The sequence below is a fragment of the Cryptomeria japonica genome, chromosome 6, assembly GCF_030272615.1.
Source record: "Cryptomeria japonica chromosome 6, Sugi_1.0, whole genome shotgun sequence".
NCBI classification, from domain to species: Eukaryota; Viridiplantae; Streptophyta; class Pinopsida; order Cupressales; family Cupressaceae; genus Cryptomeria; species Cryptomeria japonica.
The window spans coordinates 494041576-494057941 of NC_081410.1; the positions used below are offsets into that span (position 1 = coordinate 494041576).

General features: G+C 33.6%; 1 protein-coding gene across 7 annotated transcripts in view; it reads right to left on the reverse strand.

Annotated features, from left to right (window-relative positions):
• LOC131052841 (ubiquitin C-terminal hydrolase 13) overlaps window positions 1–13404 on the reverse strand; it is a 55327-nt gene extending 41923 nt beyond the window's left edge. Inside the window, exons 1-10 of one of the 7 annotated variants that reach the window (XM_057987473.2) lie at window positions 13129–13404; window positions 12821–12890; window positions 11842–11992; window positions 11297–11454; window positions 10801–11066; window positions 9495–9713; window positions 9284–9392; window positions 9072–9187; window positions 8696–8794; window positions 4414–4523 (exon numbers count right to left, since the gene is read on the reverse strand). In XM_057987473.2, the coding sequence (XP_057843456.1) occupies window positions 4414–4523; window positions 8696–8794; window positions 9072–9187; window positions 9284–9392; window positions 9495–9713; window positions 10801–11066; window positions 11297–11454; window positions 11842–11992; window positions 12821–12890; window positions 13129–13170 (1340 nt within the window). In that variant the 5' untranslated portion in view covers window positions 13171–13404. Of the gene's footprint in view, window positions 1–4413; window positions 4524–8695; window positions 8795–9071; window positions 9188–9283; window positions 9393–9494; window positions 9714–10800; window positions 11067–11296; window positions 11455–11841; window positions 11993–12820; window positions 12894–13128 lie in introns of all 7 variants that reach the window. The other 6 variants (XM_057987471.2, XM_057987476.2, XM_057987474.2 and 3 more) reach the window with 6 other exon arrangements.
• Window positions 13405–16366: the final 2962 nt, after the last annotated feature.

A 16366-nucleotide genomic window follows, 5' to 3' on the forward strand; every position in this document is an offset into this window, starting at 1 on the left:
TAGATAGAATGACCATTAAGGGAGGGTATTAGAATATTTAATTATATTTTAGTCACCTATATTTAGTTCCTTGTTTAATGGTCATTTAGCTTTTTAGTTAATTAGCTTTTAAGCTTTATTTAGCATTTAGCTTTTTAGTAGTTCACTTTAAACAACTTGTTCTTAATTTAGAACGTTGCCTTGTAATCTCTATATATACGCTTGTATATTGTTGAATAGATTATTCGATTATTTTGTTCAATCAATTTTTTAGTTTTCGGTACATTGTGTGTGTGTGTGCGTGTGCGCGCGCGTGCGCGTGCGTGCATACATATACGCTTGTTCTTAATTTAGAACGTTGCCTTGTAATCTCTATATATACGCTTGTATATTGTTGAATAGATTATTCGATTATTTTGTTCAATCAATTTTTTAGTTTTCGGTACATTTTTTGTGTGTGTATATACGCTTGTATATTGTTGAATAGATTATTCGATTATTTTGTTCAATCAATTTTTTAGTTTTCGGTACATTTTGTGTGTGTGTGTGTGTGTGCGCGTGTGTGCGCGTGTGTGTGCGCGTGTGTATATATACATACATACATGTATGTATTATATGTAGCTAAAAAATAGAATTAAGTTTAGAATGTCATATATACCAATACATATGCTAAACAAAACCATTACAAATTTCAAATTTTAAAGCATAACATACTAATTAAATTTAGTTGTCAATATCAAAAAGATCAAACTAGAATCACTAAACATTTCAGCATCTAAAAACGTGAACCCCAGACGTACCCATAGGAGATTTGTTTCGAAATCTGATTCCAATACATTTCTTACCCAAAATCGCCTAAATAATCCCACAATTCAGCAACTTAGGCAAAACCCAATGGAATATATTTACGAGGCCATGGATACGGCGAAAGAGGCCTTCCAAAACAATTATAGGTGCAATGCAAGTATATTTGGCCACACTTTGGAGATCATTGATTCAAGCTGAAACAATCAACTCCACCAACGCATTTATACAGCGGGGTACTACCTCAAGCACAAGATTTTCTTCTTCAATTGCTTCACAAATGCTAATGAGAAGGTTATGGAGAGCCCATCCACATGCATTGAGAGGATGAAACCTAACATTGAGATGAAAGACCTTATCACTTCGAAGTTGCAAATTATAAGCAAACTAGAGAGAGGCTCTTTTCTAGGTCATCATCCATACAAGGAAGATCACCCAAACACTAGCTAAAAAAAAAGTTACAAATTACAATTATTATTAGAACGTTGTTTATTTGCTAACTCTTGAATATCATATTTGCAAGATCTTGGTGGAAAAGTTGGGGTGGAAATTCCCCAAATCTACAAAAACTAGCCCTTTGAATTTTGTCTCAATCTTGTAGTGCTTTTGGCTGTGAACACAACTAAAATTTGTTTGATGCCAACACACAAAGAAATGTAATAAGTTGACTAAACAACACCTCCATGACCTAGTTTTTGTGCAATACAACCTTCAGCTTTGCACAAAAAAAGTGGACGGAAAATCAAAACAGCCTATTGATTTAAATGAGATTGATCCCTACAGTGACTAGACTATGCAGGATGATGATCTCTCCGTGTGTTTACAAAGGATGAGAATGTTGATTTAAGGAGGCAAGCTATGGAGGATGTGGCTACAAAAAAATAAGGGAGATTGAATTGTAATCGGATGACATTGAATTTAGAGTAGTTGTTGCCATCTAGCGATAGGGTGTTGCCACAAGCACAATCTTCTAGGCCAAGCAGGTAGCCAAAACAAAGCGCAAGGGCCATACCCTCTACCAACCCAAATTTTCATTGGAACAAGGAAGAAGAAATTGTCAAAACTCGTAATTTTTTAATTCCCTAGGTATACACAGTATGATGATTTCCAAAAGCAATCATCATAAATTCATAATAGATATCAATTAGCAACTAGCTATTGTATTCTGCTGTGCATGATGATGCAATTTTGTAATCCATATGTATTCAAGAGCCAAATCTCATAGAAATCACTTCCTCGTGGTTTTTTGGACTCATTTAATACATTTTATAACTGAATTTAGCAAAAAAAAAATGAGTTCTCTTAATAAATTTAACTTGGTTTTTATGTTAACTTTTTGCCAATTCAAAAAATTTACATTTGTCAAGTACTCTACAAGTCTGAGCCTGTGAGCAATGATTTCATCCATGCAACACTAGATGATACCTACTCAATTAATTTCATTTTCAATGCTGGAAACATTTGTGTGAATGTATGTGGGTAACATATTTATTTGCCAATTCTCTCCAAAGAGGGCCTAATATTTGTTCTTTACAACATTATGCATCACACGTTTTAACCTTTCCTATAAATGATTAATTGTTTACAAATCTAATAAGCTGAAAATAACATTTGATAGCATGATGATGAAACAAACTATTAAGTCAAATGCATGGCTTATTAGTGACTGTTGTGAAATCATGCGTATAATCACTTGCCACTGAATTGTGATTTATGAGTTAACCAATTTGACAAAACAAAACTTTTTCTCCCATTCAAACCCAACTATTCTTTTGGCTCATTGTGCAGGCTTCAATTCTCACACACACTGTTTCAACTTCAAAATTCACTTTCTAATAATTTCAGGTTCATTGCAAGTATGAACCTAACTGATCTGTCTTGAGTACAATCATAATCAAAGTTTAAATGCATAGGCATGACTTTTCAAAAGAACCCATTAAGGATATCCTCAAAGGTAGTAACTAAAAGCCAATTTCAACCCACCCAATGCTCTATTTTGGATTCTACTAACATTGATGCATAGAACAGTAAGTTTCCCAAATACTACACTTTGGATTATGAATTGATGATTCAGGTCTCATTAGGATGTACAGTTACACATACACCAATTTTCATCTTTGTTAGGCTCAGTTAGAGATTCAAGCTTCTAACTACATGACAAGAGAATGTGGGACACACTTTATTCATTACCACCAACCACAATATTTTCAGACATGATTCTAGTTTTGCACGTTTTGAAGTACAAACTAATGACTCTATGGACACAGTGAGTTTTGGGTTACAAAAACTCCTCAGCAAATGTTTTATTGTGCAGCAAAAATGTATCCTTCAAAATCACACGTGTGAGCATTAATTAACAAGATTTGTTTATTTCCGGATGTTGATGTACTGTTTCAGTTTTTATTTAATAAAATCACAAATATTACCCATCAAAAAAAAAATTAACAAGATTTGCTTAACCAATTTGATTTCCATTTGTCTGTCTTGTTTCATTGACTTTACAGCAGTTATGATCTCAGAAATAGACTTAAAATCAATTTTATTGCATGGTGTTAAAACATTCTACGTACATGATTGAACTACTCATCTATAATTCTACTTTTGCTATGAATGTTTGAAGCGAACATCTGAACCATAATGAAGCTGTTGTCTATTTCCCAATTCAGAACAGATCAACAGTGCCAGCAATTTCAACAAATCAGATAAACAGAACAATCATTTGACCGGCAGAGTTAGCATGATAGTGAAAGGATTTTAACTTCTAATTTGGAACCAAATCCGAATGCTTCCTTGCATTTCCTAGAGATATTGTTTTCATCCTATGTCAATGATTTAGTTTGTCTGACACCATCACATAAATGAAATAAGACATAAGTGAATCCTAATCATTCAATAAATGTAAGCAAATTAATTATTTAATTTAAATGTTCACCCTTCTTTCCCATCCTCATGCCTACCATAAATCTGGGAATCAGAAAAGGAAGATGACTAACTGGCTGGATAGGGAATCACATCATTCAAAATTATATACATTTAGAAGTCAGTGAAATTATACAAGAAGCAAGTTCTCTTACTCTATAAAATGAAAGACCACCAATACCTTACATTTAAAAGTCAGTGAGTTTATACAAGAAGCAAGTTCTCCTAATCTGTAAAATGAAAGACCACTGATACCTCTGTCTGAAAGGTACTTGTACAGGTTGAAGAAATGAGGGGCCCCTTGCCACCACAGACAAAATCCAGGCTCACTGTTAGAGTTTAATTTTGTATTCTTATGTTATTCCTTATTTTGCAATTTACTTTCATGTGTCATAAAATAAAATTTACATTTGTGCTCTATTTTTAGTTCGAACAAGTTACTCCTTTTCTATTATTTCTCTAATTCTCTTTGCAATTTAGAGTTCGGTGTATATATAAACCATGTGAACTTCTTAACCTTAGTCCCTTAGTTCATTATTTAATTTTTACTCGTCACTAAACTCAAGATATAAACTTATCACCAAATTTAATACTCTTCAATCAGAATTCAATTTGAAATCCAGTATAAATTATAATTAGCTTACACTTGTTATATCAAGTTAAAACTTTAAATGAAAACAGGACTAAAGTAAAGTTGATTCTAGAATGAACCTGTGAAGTGTGTACAAATTGCGCACGCTTCTATCTGCATCTGGAGATAGATACTTCCCATTTTCTCTATCAAGATCAAGTTGTAAAGGGAACTCATAACGATCATTTATCTGCAGAAAGAGTTATTAGCAAAAATCATATACATGAATTAAAAGTGCACAAGTAATGAAAGAGGAGTCAATAATTGAAGAGCCTTGCATTCAGAAGGGTCTAGGAAAGAGTTATTTGTAGCTAAAACCTTATTACCTTCTACAAGGTCAAAAGTTTGAGAAGCTAAAGATGATAATGTTTCATCCTTTATTTCAAAGCTAGTTTCATGGAATTGGCATAGGATTGACAGCCAAGAAATTTTCAATGTTGTAAAATAGAGAAACGCTATATTTTCATAAGCCACAAGAAACAAAACCCTACTTGTGGAACACAAAATTCTTTAGTAATAGGAACAGAACACTATAATATCCAACAAATGAAACCCTTGATGCAGAATACTGCAATATCTTTGCTTCCTACATTCAAAATACAAATACAAATAATGTGGCTCCAATACAAACCCAAGGTCAAAAATAACACATGCAAATACAACCAATATAATCACACCCAATAACAAACAAATATTGTGTCAACTGAATACAAATGGATGCAAATATTCAATGACAAACTGTAGAGAGAGTAAAAAATACAAAGGTATCTTTACCACGGTACATTTAATCTGTAAATGGATGTATTTTAATGACCCACTGACATATTGCAATCATTTCTACTCATTAACAAAATTTCTTTCTGTCTGACTTTCCTTCTCTCTTTCCCACAACTGAATCAAATATACAAAGGGATCACATATTCTATTACCAAAAACTATGTTGCTTACCATGAGCACTCAAGGAACTGTTACTATGATAAGGGAAGCTCCATTCCCCCTTCAGAAATGCAATCCATCACTGATTGGCCACTGCTAGTTCACTATTTAAGGCAGATTTTCATCTGGATTCTGGAATCAACCAACAGGCTACATTATGTTCATGATGTTGATAGATACTGTAACAACACACTCCACTTAATTTGATAACGTCCAGCATGATAGTTTGAAGATATCATATAGGAAAACCTTCAAAAAAGTTTTGTGAAACTGTTTAACTCATCTCCTTTTAAGGTTAACTCTTTGTCCAAGTGTGTTCTTTAACACTGGCTACATTCACTGTCATGGCACCGTAATTGCTGGGAGACTTAAGTAGAGGGGCATCAACAGCATCCCTATCCCCATACCCACATCCTATAGTGACCATACATATATGTAAAATAGATCATACTGTTATTTACTCCTCTACCCTCATTTGAAATGGCTTAGCCCAATCCCCGTCTCCAAGTGACTATGCATAGCAAGTGTAAAGAAAATTTATGTTATACTGGCAAATTATTTCTTAGACAACCCCAATGTAAGGCCTCAAATTCATAAAAAATCATTTATTTTTGACACACTGACTTGCACATCACAAAATTCTATATTTTTTCAACTGCTCCACTTGCTGCCTGCTGCTTCTTATGCCTAACCGTTTCCACAAAGACTAAAATCCTAATCTTAAATTAACTGCATGTGAAAAAACCTCAACTTCAGGTTCAATGGGATCCATAAACTTGTGGGAAGTGACTTAAACTTGCTAAACATGCTGAGTTTCAGGTTGCCATGCATGCAAGCAAAAATCTATCAAACGTTCCTCCAAATTTACATGAGCAAGGGAATGGCAAAAAAATTCCAGATCTTATGGACTGCATCAGGGCAATTACGGGAAGGCTAATAAACATATATATAAATATTTAAAAGTTTTTTTTCTTAAATAACTTAGACAAACTAAAAGCACTGAAAAGTTATGATTCCTAATTCAAATCCTAAACAATCATCCATTGAGGATACTTGCTCACCGTCATGCAGATAAGTTTCCTCATCTAATGTAATGTTAGGGAAGCTTTCCTCTCAGCAGGAAATAAATGATGAGAATGAATCAAAGTTCAAACTTCTCACTTGTTTAATTAAAAAATTTACATGCATACTTGGACCCAGTCAGTAAAGACCTTAACGACATTATGTACAATAGTCTGTTTAAAGTCTTCATGCATGCCCAGTTCTTGAGCACTTTATATGTGCCTGCCTTTATCCACCCACCACTCAACCTCTAGTGCTTTGTAGGCATATGCTAATGAAGAATGCATAACATCGGTTTTGGCAACAATCTTCATTGTTTTCTTTGTTTCTCACATATGTTCCTCCTTACTTTTATGTTGCAGATTTTCTGAGGCCTAACTAGAAGTACATTTAACCATTTACTATTTAGTTTTACATAGCCTTATATCTAATATGGTGTCTATGAAATGCATGTGCTGTGAAACATTAAATAGAAAAGTCCTTATTTTTCTATGAAATTCCAAATATTTTTTGTAATTATTGGTCGGTTGACAGTTTAGCATGTTTTTACCAAGTGGTAAGTTAACTATAGATCTTGGTCTACAAAATTTAAAGGGCCAACATATTTTTTGTACTCACATTACACCTTAAAATTGGATAAAAGAAACAATAAACTGGGAGAGAATTTGGCAAAGAGTCTCAAAATTATTTGCAATCATTTTGATTTGGTTATACACACACCTGCAATGCCTAAACTCTCCAAAAGGCCAACATAAAAAATATATGCTCTTTCAAACATATACCATATAAGGATAGGCTACTCTATTGTTAAAATGGTAAAAAGTATTTCCTGCTTTGTTGTTGAGCTTATAGAGGCTTTAGGTTACTATAAATGGAATACAAAAGTTTGTGTGCACATAAATACAATGCCCAATACATTTGCAAAGATAAATATACTGAATAAATATAGCTTAGAATTGAGGAACAGCCTGACTTCATTGTAACTTTGAAATTTTTATCAAGATCCAAACATTCATAAATACTTGCATCAAAGGCACTGGCATCATAATCCATGTCTTTAAGGACACTGACAGCATTTTAAATGTTAATTCTTGCATCACAATTCTGCAGCCTTACCACAGAGGAAAATCAATTATCCAATCTGTCAATAAAGCTACAAGAATAACTAAATCATGGTGAATGAAACAGCCAGTGTTTGGCTTTCTCGTGAAAATATGCCAATAAGCCACACCCGGACTGACGATGGACTGGTCCAAGAAGGGCCAGTAGCTCAGTGGTAGAGCACTCCAGCAGCGTATGGAAGGTCCTAGGTTCGAGTCCTAGCTGATCCATGTCTCAACATGGTATCAGAGCCAGGTCCAGGCTAGGAGCCCCAAGCACACGAGAGGTGTGGCTTAAGGGGGGGTGTTGGTGTTGGAAATAAGCCACACCCGGACCAACGATGGACTGGTCCAAGAGGGGCCAGTAGCTCAGTGGTAGAGCACTCCAGCAGCGTATGGAAGGTCCTAGGTTCGAGTCCTAGCTGGTCCATGTCTCAACAGCCCTTACACACAGATATATACTTACAGGATTTAAAACACAAGAGCGTCAGCTTTAAGTTTGCTCAATGCAGTTTACACAATTCATTGATATTCAACTTCTTTTGAAATTTAAATATGTACGAATGGTGTGAGAAAGAAGGTAATCGACTTTCAACAAGACTATTAACCATTGGGTCATATGTCAAATAACATGGACTAAAACTCCAACCAAATGCCCGAAAAATAAAGCATTCAATCAAAACCCATATCGAATCCACTTGCAACCATAAACTATTGAAGTCCTTAGACTCAACCATAGTAACAGAAACTATCTAAAAGGCAAAGATGCAAAATAGTCACTAACTGTAGCAGGAAAAAGGAATGCCAACAATAAGTACTGAAACTTAACTTCAGCACACAAGAATTGGAGATTATAAGATGGAACTAAAGGCATAAGCTAGGCCAACAACTAATGTTTTCCAATTCCAGTACATACGATTACTAATATTTGCATAGTGTGCTATAAAACAGAAATCATTCACATTTTCATGAAGTTGCCATTAGCACGCATCCCCATCTTTCCACAAAAAAAAAACAATCTAAATTTAAGCACATGAATCCCATTGCTGAACAGGCTGGACCTATACTGTGACCCATAAAAAGTCTGGCTTCTACAAGGATTGATGCAAAATCAGGTATAAGAGTCAAAAACAATAATGGCAACCATGAGATAAATGATTGTACATACAAGATTGATTGCATCTTTATACTGATAATTCAAAAATCTAACATAATAAACCACAAAATCTAAATGCTTGTGAGAAAAAGATTAGCTTGCAATCACCTTAACCATTGTATCCCGCATGAAATCATATTCAAAGCGCTTTAACTGAAGTTGTAGCACAGGAGGAAAATCAATGAACAGAACACCCTTCTTTGCATCCTGAAAACACCAGAGAACATCAGTATTCAATATTTCATTGATTCAGATAAACAGTTTCTGTTTATTGAAAGAACCAATAATTCAATTAAAAATTTAAAAATAAAGATAGAGATTCAATGAACTATTCTTTAAAATTAATTACAAACCTAATTTAAAATACAGGACACAGATTCAACCATCTATTATTTATTATTACTCACAAATCTAATCATTCAAAAAATTAGAGAGAAGATATTCCAGAATTCATGCTCAAAACAGCATAAGCTATGATCTACACCTGTAAACCATGTTGTTCAGCATGGTATTTATTATCCCCTTCAAGGCGTTCAACTTCAACATATTTATCAAATGATGCATACACATCTCGGCACCCTTTGACATCAAGCTGCAGATCTGCATTATAATTTTTTTTGAAGTCAACAGAAACAAAAAATGGGGACAAATTGGAGACCAAACAACATATAAGAACCTTAGGTCAAAGAAACATACCATAGAATGACTCTTTCCTTGTTGACTTGTAATCAACATTTATGCATTCAATGTAATTCATATGATGACCCTCGAATAGTTGCTGTATTGTACCCTCTACAACAGTACCCTGAAAGAGGGCAAACAACAGAGGATATTAAAATAAATAAGAGAATGTAATTGTACCAAACATAAATATTTCCTCTTTGAAAGAAAATGTAAAGTAAACTACCTTCATTTTGTCTTCTAGTTTCTCAGATAGCACTCGATTCAACTCCTGAACATCATGTTGCATGAAAGAATCATATGTATCCCATCCAAAAGATTTTGTCAACTCCTTTGTTGCAACACTGCTATCACTGTACTGAAGCTTATAGAATAAACTCTGTAAAGCCAATGGAATGCTACCAGATGGCATGTCATTTTCAGTTGTAGGCATGTGATATACGGCCTGATAATGATTTAAACATTATCATCAGGATAACACAGTTATGATGTAAAAACCAAATTAAAGCCAACCAATGGCAAAATGTGGGTATTGAAAAGCTCCGTTAAAATACTCAAAGCTATGATTAGAACCTAAGCCACAAGGGTTCAATGTTGTGTTTGAGCTTGCTAAGAAAAATATTTAGAACAAGTTTGTCAACGGATATAAATTGGAAAAAAAAATCATGATTAAGAGTCCAAATATGAAAAAAATATAACTAAAAAATATAAATAAAAGATATCAAAAACAAAATAAACTGTCAAAAAAAATGATATAGAAAACTTAACATTCTAAATTGAAATAAAATAGGATAAAAATCTAACACCCAATTAAAATTTTAGTAATAATAAAATCTAATAACAAACTGCTATAATAAATTTTAATAACAAAAAACTAATCAAGTGTACCCTTAAGTCTTAATAATGAAATTGAGGAAGACAAAAACCTTAAGCTAGATGAAATAAAGATGCTAACGCAACATCATAACAACTGAATGGAAAATTACAATCAATGCTCCTGTGTTTCACCAGAAAAAGGGGCTGAAATTTAGCAGCAAAAATTACACTAAAATATATGAAAGAGTTAAAACAGAGCCTAATCTACAGCAGCAAACATGAAAGAATTTGTCTCTTGTTTGACAGACCCAGGTTAAGTCAAGACACACCAGAAGAAAAACAGAGGCAACAGTAATGAATCTTGATGCAAATAGACACAGAAGTCATGGCTTCAACTAAAACAACAAATCCTAGCAGAAAATATAGCAGGCACAAATGTTCTACATTTTTCAATAACATTTCACTAATTAAGTACTTCTGTATGAATTTTTGGGCAATTTTAAATGTAATTTAACTTTGGTGAGTCTTTCTGAGTGAATTTTTCAGCCAATTTTAAATGCGATTTTACTTTTGTGAACTCTGTGACTCAGGTTAGACCATATAAATATATGTAAAGAAAATAGCCATGACTGCTAAATTGTGTCATAAACTATTCACTATATAGTATACTGCAAAAAAATATGGAGAACAGTGGCATTATTAAATTAATGAAGAACCTTTCTGAAGTAAGGGACATGATACAATGTCTGAAGAAGTGAATTCATGTAGCATGTAGCTCCTTGATTCTTGAGTCCAACAAACCCTGTTTCTTTCTTTGAATCATACTGCCAACAGCTATCAACTTTTCGAACAACAACATCTGCTTCTACAATTAGAGTATCATTAACCAGATAGCCTTTTGAAGGATCATAAATTTCTCCAAGGGGCATGAATGATGTGAAACCCCAGTCACTCTCTCGAGCATTAAACTGATGTTGTGTATCTGCATTATTAACATATAAAGCACTAAGTTTGCATCTCAAAAAGGCCACAAAGATTTACACGTTAAACACTAAAATATTGTGAAAGACTTACACCAAAAAACATGACCAAACTAAAGCAAATACAACATACAAGTTTGATACAATCCACAATGATATGAAATGACATCATACCACTATAATGACTTGATAAAATATTAAAAATGCTTAAAGTTTTTTTAAAATCAAATACCTTTTCGTATAGAAAATTTCGAGGTAATCTGATTGACAACAGCCAGGCTAAATTGTGCTTGTCTGCTCCAACCATACGGTAATGTGGCAGCATCAGCCACATCTAAATACATAGATAGCTGATCTACATTGTTTCCTTTTGGAAAAATTAGCACCCGCCTGCCTCATACAGTCAAAATTCAGCTTTCCACAAAATTAACTCCTCCCTAACTCAATTTAACCATAAATGATTCATAAACATCAAAATTAAAGTCTACATGCTATGAATCAATTTGCTAGGGTTGCACACAGGATGGAATTTACTACTTGCTAATTCCAACAATCTTCAAATTATAAAATGCCACTTCTGACTGCCTCAGATAACAAATCAATCCACAGACTTCGATATTCATAGGCTCGAAAGTTAGCTGTTAGGGTTTTACAAGAAGTGTGATTTGGCTATTCAAGAAATTTAATAGTGTACCATGCATCATAATTTCATCCACACGACTTTATTAAGCAGAAATAAAACAACTTAGATACAACAAATGCACAAATATCACTTACCATTTAAATCCTCCAACGGTAAAAATGTCAGAATAATGTTTCTTCACAGTTAACCTTGAAAAATTATCGATTGCCCAGGTAAATCTAGATGAAGGAGGATCTTCAGAAGGTTGATTTTCCACGGTACTAACAGTGTCGCCTTGCCCTACAACTGTGTGAAAAATATTTCAAAAATTAGGAAATTTAACAATTAAAGATTTGCAATGTTCATGTGTAAAATTCTGACGTGTCTGAAATCAACTCTATTGTATGTGTATCCTCTTCACTTCCAAAATAAGTTAAAAGGTGAAAAATATTTTTAAAATATTAGCAAATATTGCAGTTAAAGTTTTAATATTTCTACATGTAGATACATATGTCTGAATCAACTTCGCTATATAGTATATAAGCATCATCTTTACTTCTACATGCAGTTAATCCAGACACACGTATCAAAATTCAGCAATCACTGAGAATGGGTCAAGATTACGTAAATGTGACTTTCTTAACATAGGCCAGGTTCAAATGCCCAGATGATATATTTTTATATCAAATTGAATAATATACCGCATCCAATTGTAGGCACGACATACCTCAATAGTTGAATTCTAACATACTGCATTCAATTCTAGTAGCATCATACCTTAACAGACAAGACTATATAAGACATCGAATTCTTGGTGTAGCATACCTCATCAGACATGGCCATATACTGCATCCAATTCTTGGAGCGGCAAACCATAACTGACAATGCCCTAGGTGAATTCGAACGAATAGATACTTGGCATCTAAGACGAAGGCTTCCACACAAAGGCAACAATTAACCAAACCTAGAAAAAAATTGCAAATGCTCTAAGGGCACTTCGCAGAACGCACAATTTTATATTTCAGACAATACTGAGTTTTAAATTCCATCCAAAGGCCGAAACAGAACGCCAAGTGTCTCATGTTTAGGTCTAGTTTAAATTAACCTATAAAAAAATCGAACAGCTTAACTGACCTTCCATGGGTTGGGCGCCCTCGTTGCTGAACTCGGAATGCGGTACGAGCATTTCTTCTTCCTCTTGTTGCTGCTGAGATCGAGTCGTATCATACACACAAAAACATCAGCCTCGAGAAAAAATATATATATTAAATTACTCTCAGTTTAGAGATCGAGCAAAACCCTAGAATTGCTGTTCAGAGATAATCGAATCCCTAGAGATCCAATTTCAGAAAACAGAAATAAAAACCACAAAACCTAAATTAATAACATTGAGTACAAACTAAAAAGACTAAAGTGAAATATATTCTGAAGTAGGGATATACAGAAGAATATACATCCAGAGGCGGAGGGGTCATCATCGTCATTGTTTTGTGTATGTATAAATTTATATATATTTCTAGGTTTGACTCAAATCGCCCTCTGCTATGCGAAGTTGCAGGAAATTTTGCTAATGCAAAGACCGCGTTCTTTCTTCTTTGCCTTTGTTGGATCGAACGAAATGGAGTGAAAGAAAAGAGATTTAAAAGGAACCCGGAACTCAAAGTTCCCTGGGAAATTATAATATATAGGATGAAATTGGCCTAGAAATTAACCAAGTCAATTTTTAATAGCAAATCGAAAGATTTAAGGCAACTTGATTTTTAAAGCGAAGGGGGCCATGATAGCTAAGGAGGAGAATTTAGAAGGACGTTCTAGAGACCACCGCTTTGAAACGTGTAGCTCTAATATAGCCCAACACTCTGAAAATTGATTTCACTTAATTTAGGCTTTATTAAAGGAACTTTTGTGACAAAGTTTACAAAGGAAGTAACTCTCTTCTTTTTCTCCTTTACCTTCAACATTAATTAATGTTGTATTTGTATTTTGTATTTTATTTGAGAAGTTTTAAAATAATTTTAAGTTGTTTTAGTAATTTATTCGTATTAGAAGTATGAATTTCATAAATGGTTAAGTTCTTTTAGTTTAGATTTTTAAGATTAAGTGTTCTTTAAAGTTAGATGGCATGTCGACCTTGTTTCTTACTTAATGCGTCAATTTTAAGTTGTTTTAGCAATTTGTTAAAATTAGACGTATGAATTTATGATTAAGTTCTTTTAATTTAGAGTTTTAAGATTAAGTGTTCTTTAAAGCTAGATGGTATGTCGACCTCGCCTCTTACTTAATGCAACTTCTAAGATTTGAATCTTAGTGGATGTTATAACCAAGGAACATACCATTGCCCTCATTAATTGTATTGACTAATTATTATTTTTTTTGTTTAATTATTTTATGTGATATTATTAGTTCATATTGACAAGTAAGTTGTTTGTCACCAAAATATTTTGATTATTATTGTTTAATATTTGAGCAAGTTAAGACGTTTGTTTTTATGCAAAAAAACTTAAAAAATAGTTATTTTGTGTTGTCATTAAATATTTACTCAAACTAACTAAGAAATAAACACTTGGATTGCACTAATTACAATATAGAACTACCTTTAAACCATAAGTTGATTTTATTAATGACAACTACAAATACACCATCCAAACTAGCAAACAACCACTAACTTCCTTACCAACAAACCTTGAGAGCCCATCCAATCACAAGCAATACTTCTTTGGAATGCATTGATTATCATACTCAAAGCAACACCCTAAGCTCACTCTCTCTAAATTGCAGCAATTGCAATAAATAACTACCCTAATGTCATGAGCCAATTACATCACTGGTAACTACCAACAAAGAACTTTATCAAAGTTAACACTTACTACAACTAGTAATTTAGTGCGTTCATAGGTTCATCAATGAACCCTACCTTCATTAACGGATGGTTAACCACTCTTTCAATTCAATAGATTTCACTTAATTTAGGCTTATTAATTATGTTTAACTAGTTATATTTTGACTATTATTTTTAATGTTTGAGCAAGTTAAGATGTTTGTTTTTATGCAAAAATACTTAAAAATTAGTTATTTTGCATTGTCATAAAATATTTACTTTAAAAAACCAAGAAAGAAATCGTTGGATTGCACTTGTTGCAATATAGAACTACCTCCATGCCATAAGTCAATTTCATTATTGGCAACTACAAACACACCATCCAAACCAATGAATAATCACTAGTTCCATTACTAATGAATCTTGAGAGCCCACTCAATCACGAGCATTACTTATTTAGAATGCACTGATTACCATATACATAGCAACACCATAGTGCTTACTCTCTCTAAACTATAGTGATTGCATAAATGACTAGCCAATCACCATGGGCCAATCTCACCATCATACTTACTACAACTAGTACTTAAGTATGTTCATAAGTTCATCGAGAAGCCCTACCTTCGTTCATAGATAGTTAACCACTCTTTCAACTCAATAGAATCTCATTTGAGTTTGCAAATTATCAAATAATATTCTACAATGTCACACTCCTACTTATATAGTGGGTCAAGTAAGGAGGGAGACCAATGCAATATGGGTATCCCACCTACTCCAATATCCAACCTAGCAAATACTTCTCTCATACCAACAAAGCAAGCTACTGACAAAATACTTCTCTCGTACCAATAAAACAAGCTACTAACCACCAAGGTTTGCACACCAACAACAAATCCAAGTAGACTCCAACTAAAGTGAGCATGCATTTTTTATCTCCGAGGCCAACATATAATTGAAACAACTCAAATCCCTCCTATAAGCTCTCAAGCTCAAATCATGACTTGCTACACTCAAAAACTAGTCTTTTTAATGGTAATCCATTGATACAAATGATTCTCCAATCCTTCAAATATAAATTTACTTTGTCTACTATAAATGATTCAACAATAATTATCAGATCCTCTACTATAAAACATATGTGTTGAATATTTTTTTACAATCTAATGAACTAAATACACACCCCTCCCTACAAACAAGGCCGCTAGTCTATCAAATAGATATTGGGGATTGACTCGAGTAAAGGAAAGGGAAGAAATACAAATAGAACCATATATATTCCAGATAGCTCCTCAATCCAAGCCCATAAATTCTTACTACATTCATGCCTGGAAGTAACATATAGAGTCATTTTCCAATAATTGAAAGGAACACAAAAAGAATAGTATTGGCAAATAGTTAAAATAAGATCTATGATTGATCTATGTCATATCATAAAAGAATCAAATTGAAAAGTCTCCAATTAAACTCCCTCATCATTAATGCCTCTTTCTCAACATTAATATTTTATTTTTTAAATTTTGGATTCTCTCTCCTCTTTAATGTGTTCACCATTGACTATAGCGGTGCAGTGTTGTAAAATGTAACCTCTTTACTAATTCACATTCCTTTTTGGACCCTCGATTTAGTGTGTTCTCTCATAGCTCATTTTAAAGCCTATTTTTGGCCTTGTCGCAACCAAACTATCGTCATATGCTAATTTGGTAACTATATCTTATATACTAGGACCTTCTACTCTACAACCATCCTTCTCAGCTCCTTTTCTAGGTGGACTAGAGAGCCTAGCATGATAGTCCTAGTGGACTAGGGTGTGTAGTGCCATAGTCCCTCCAAAAAGGGCCCAAATCAATTGTGTGTGTGTCAGT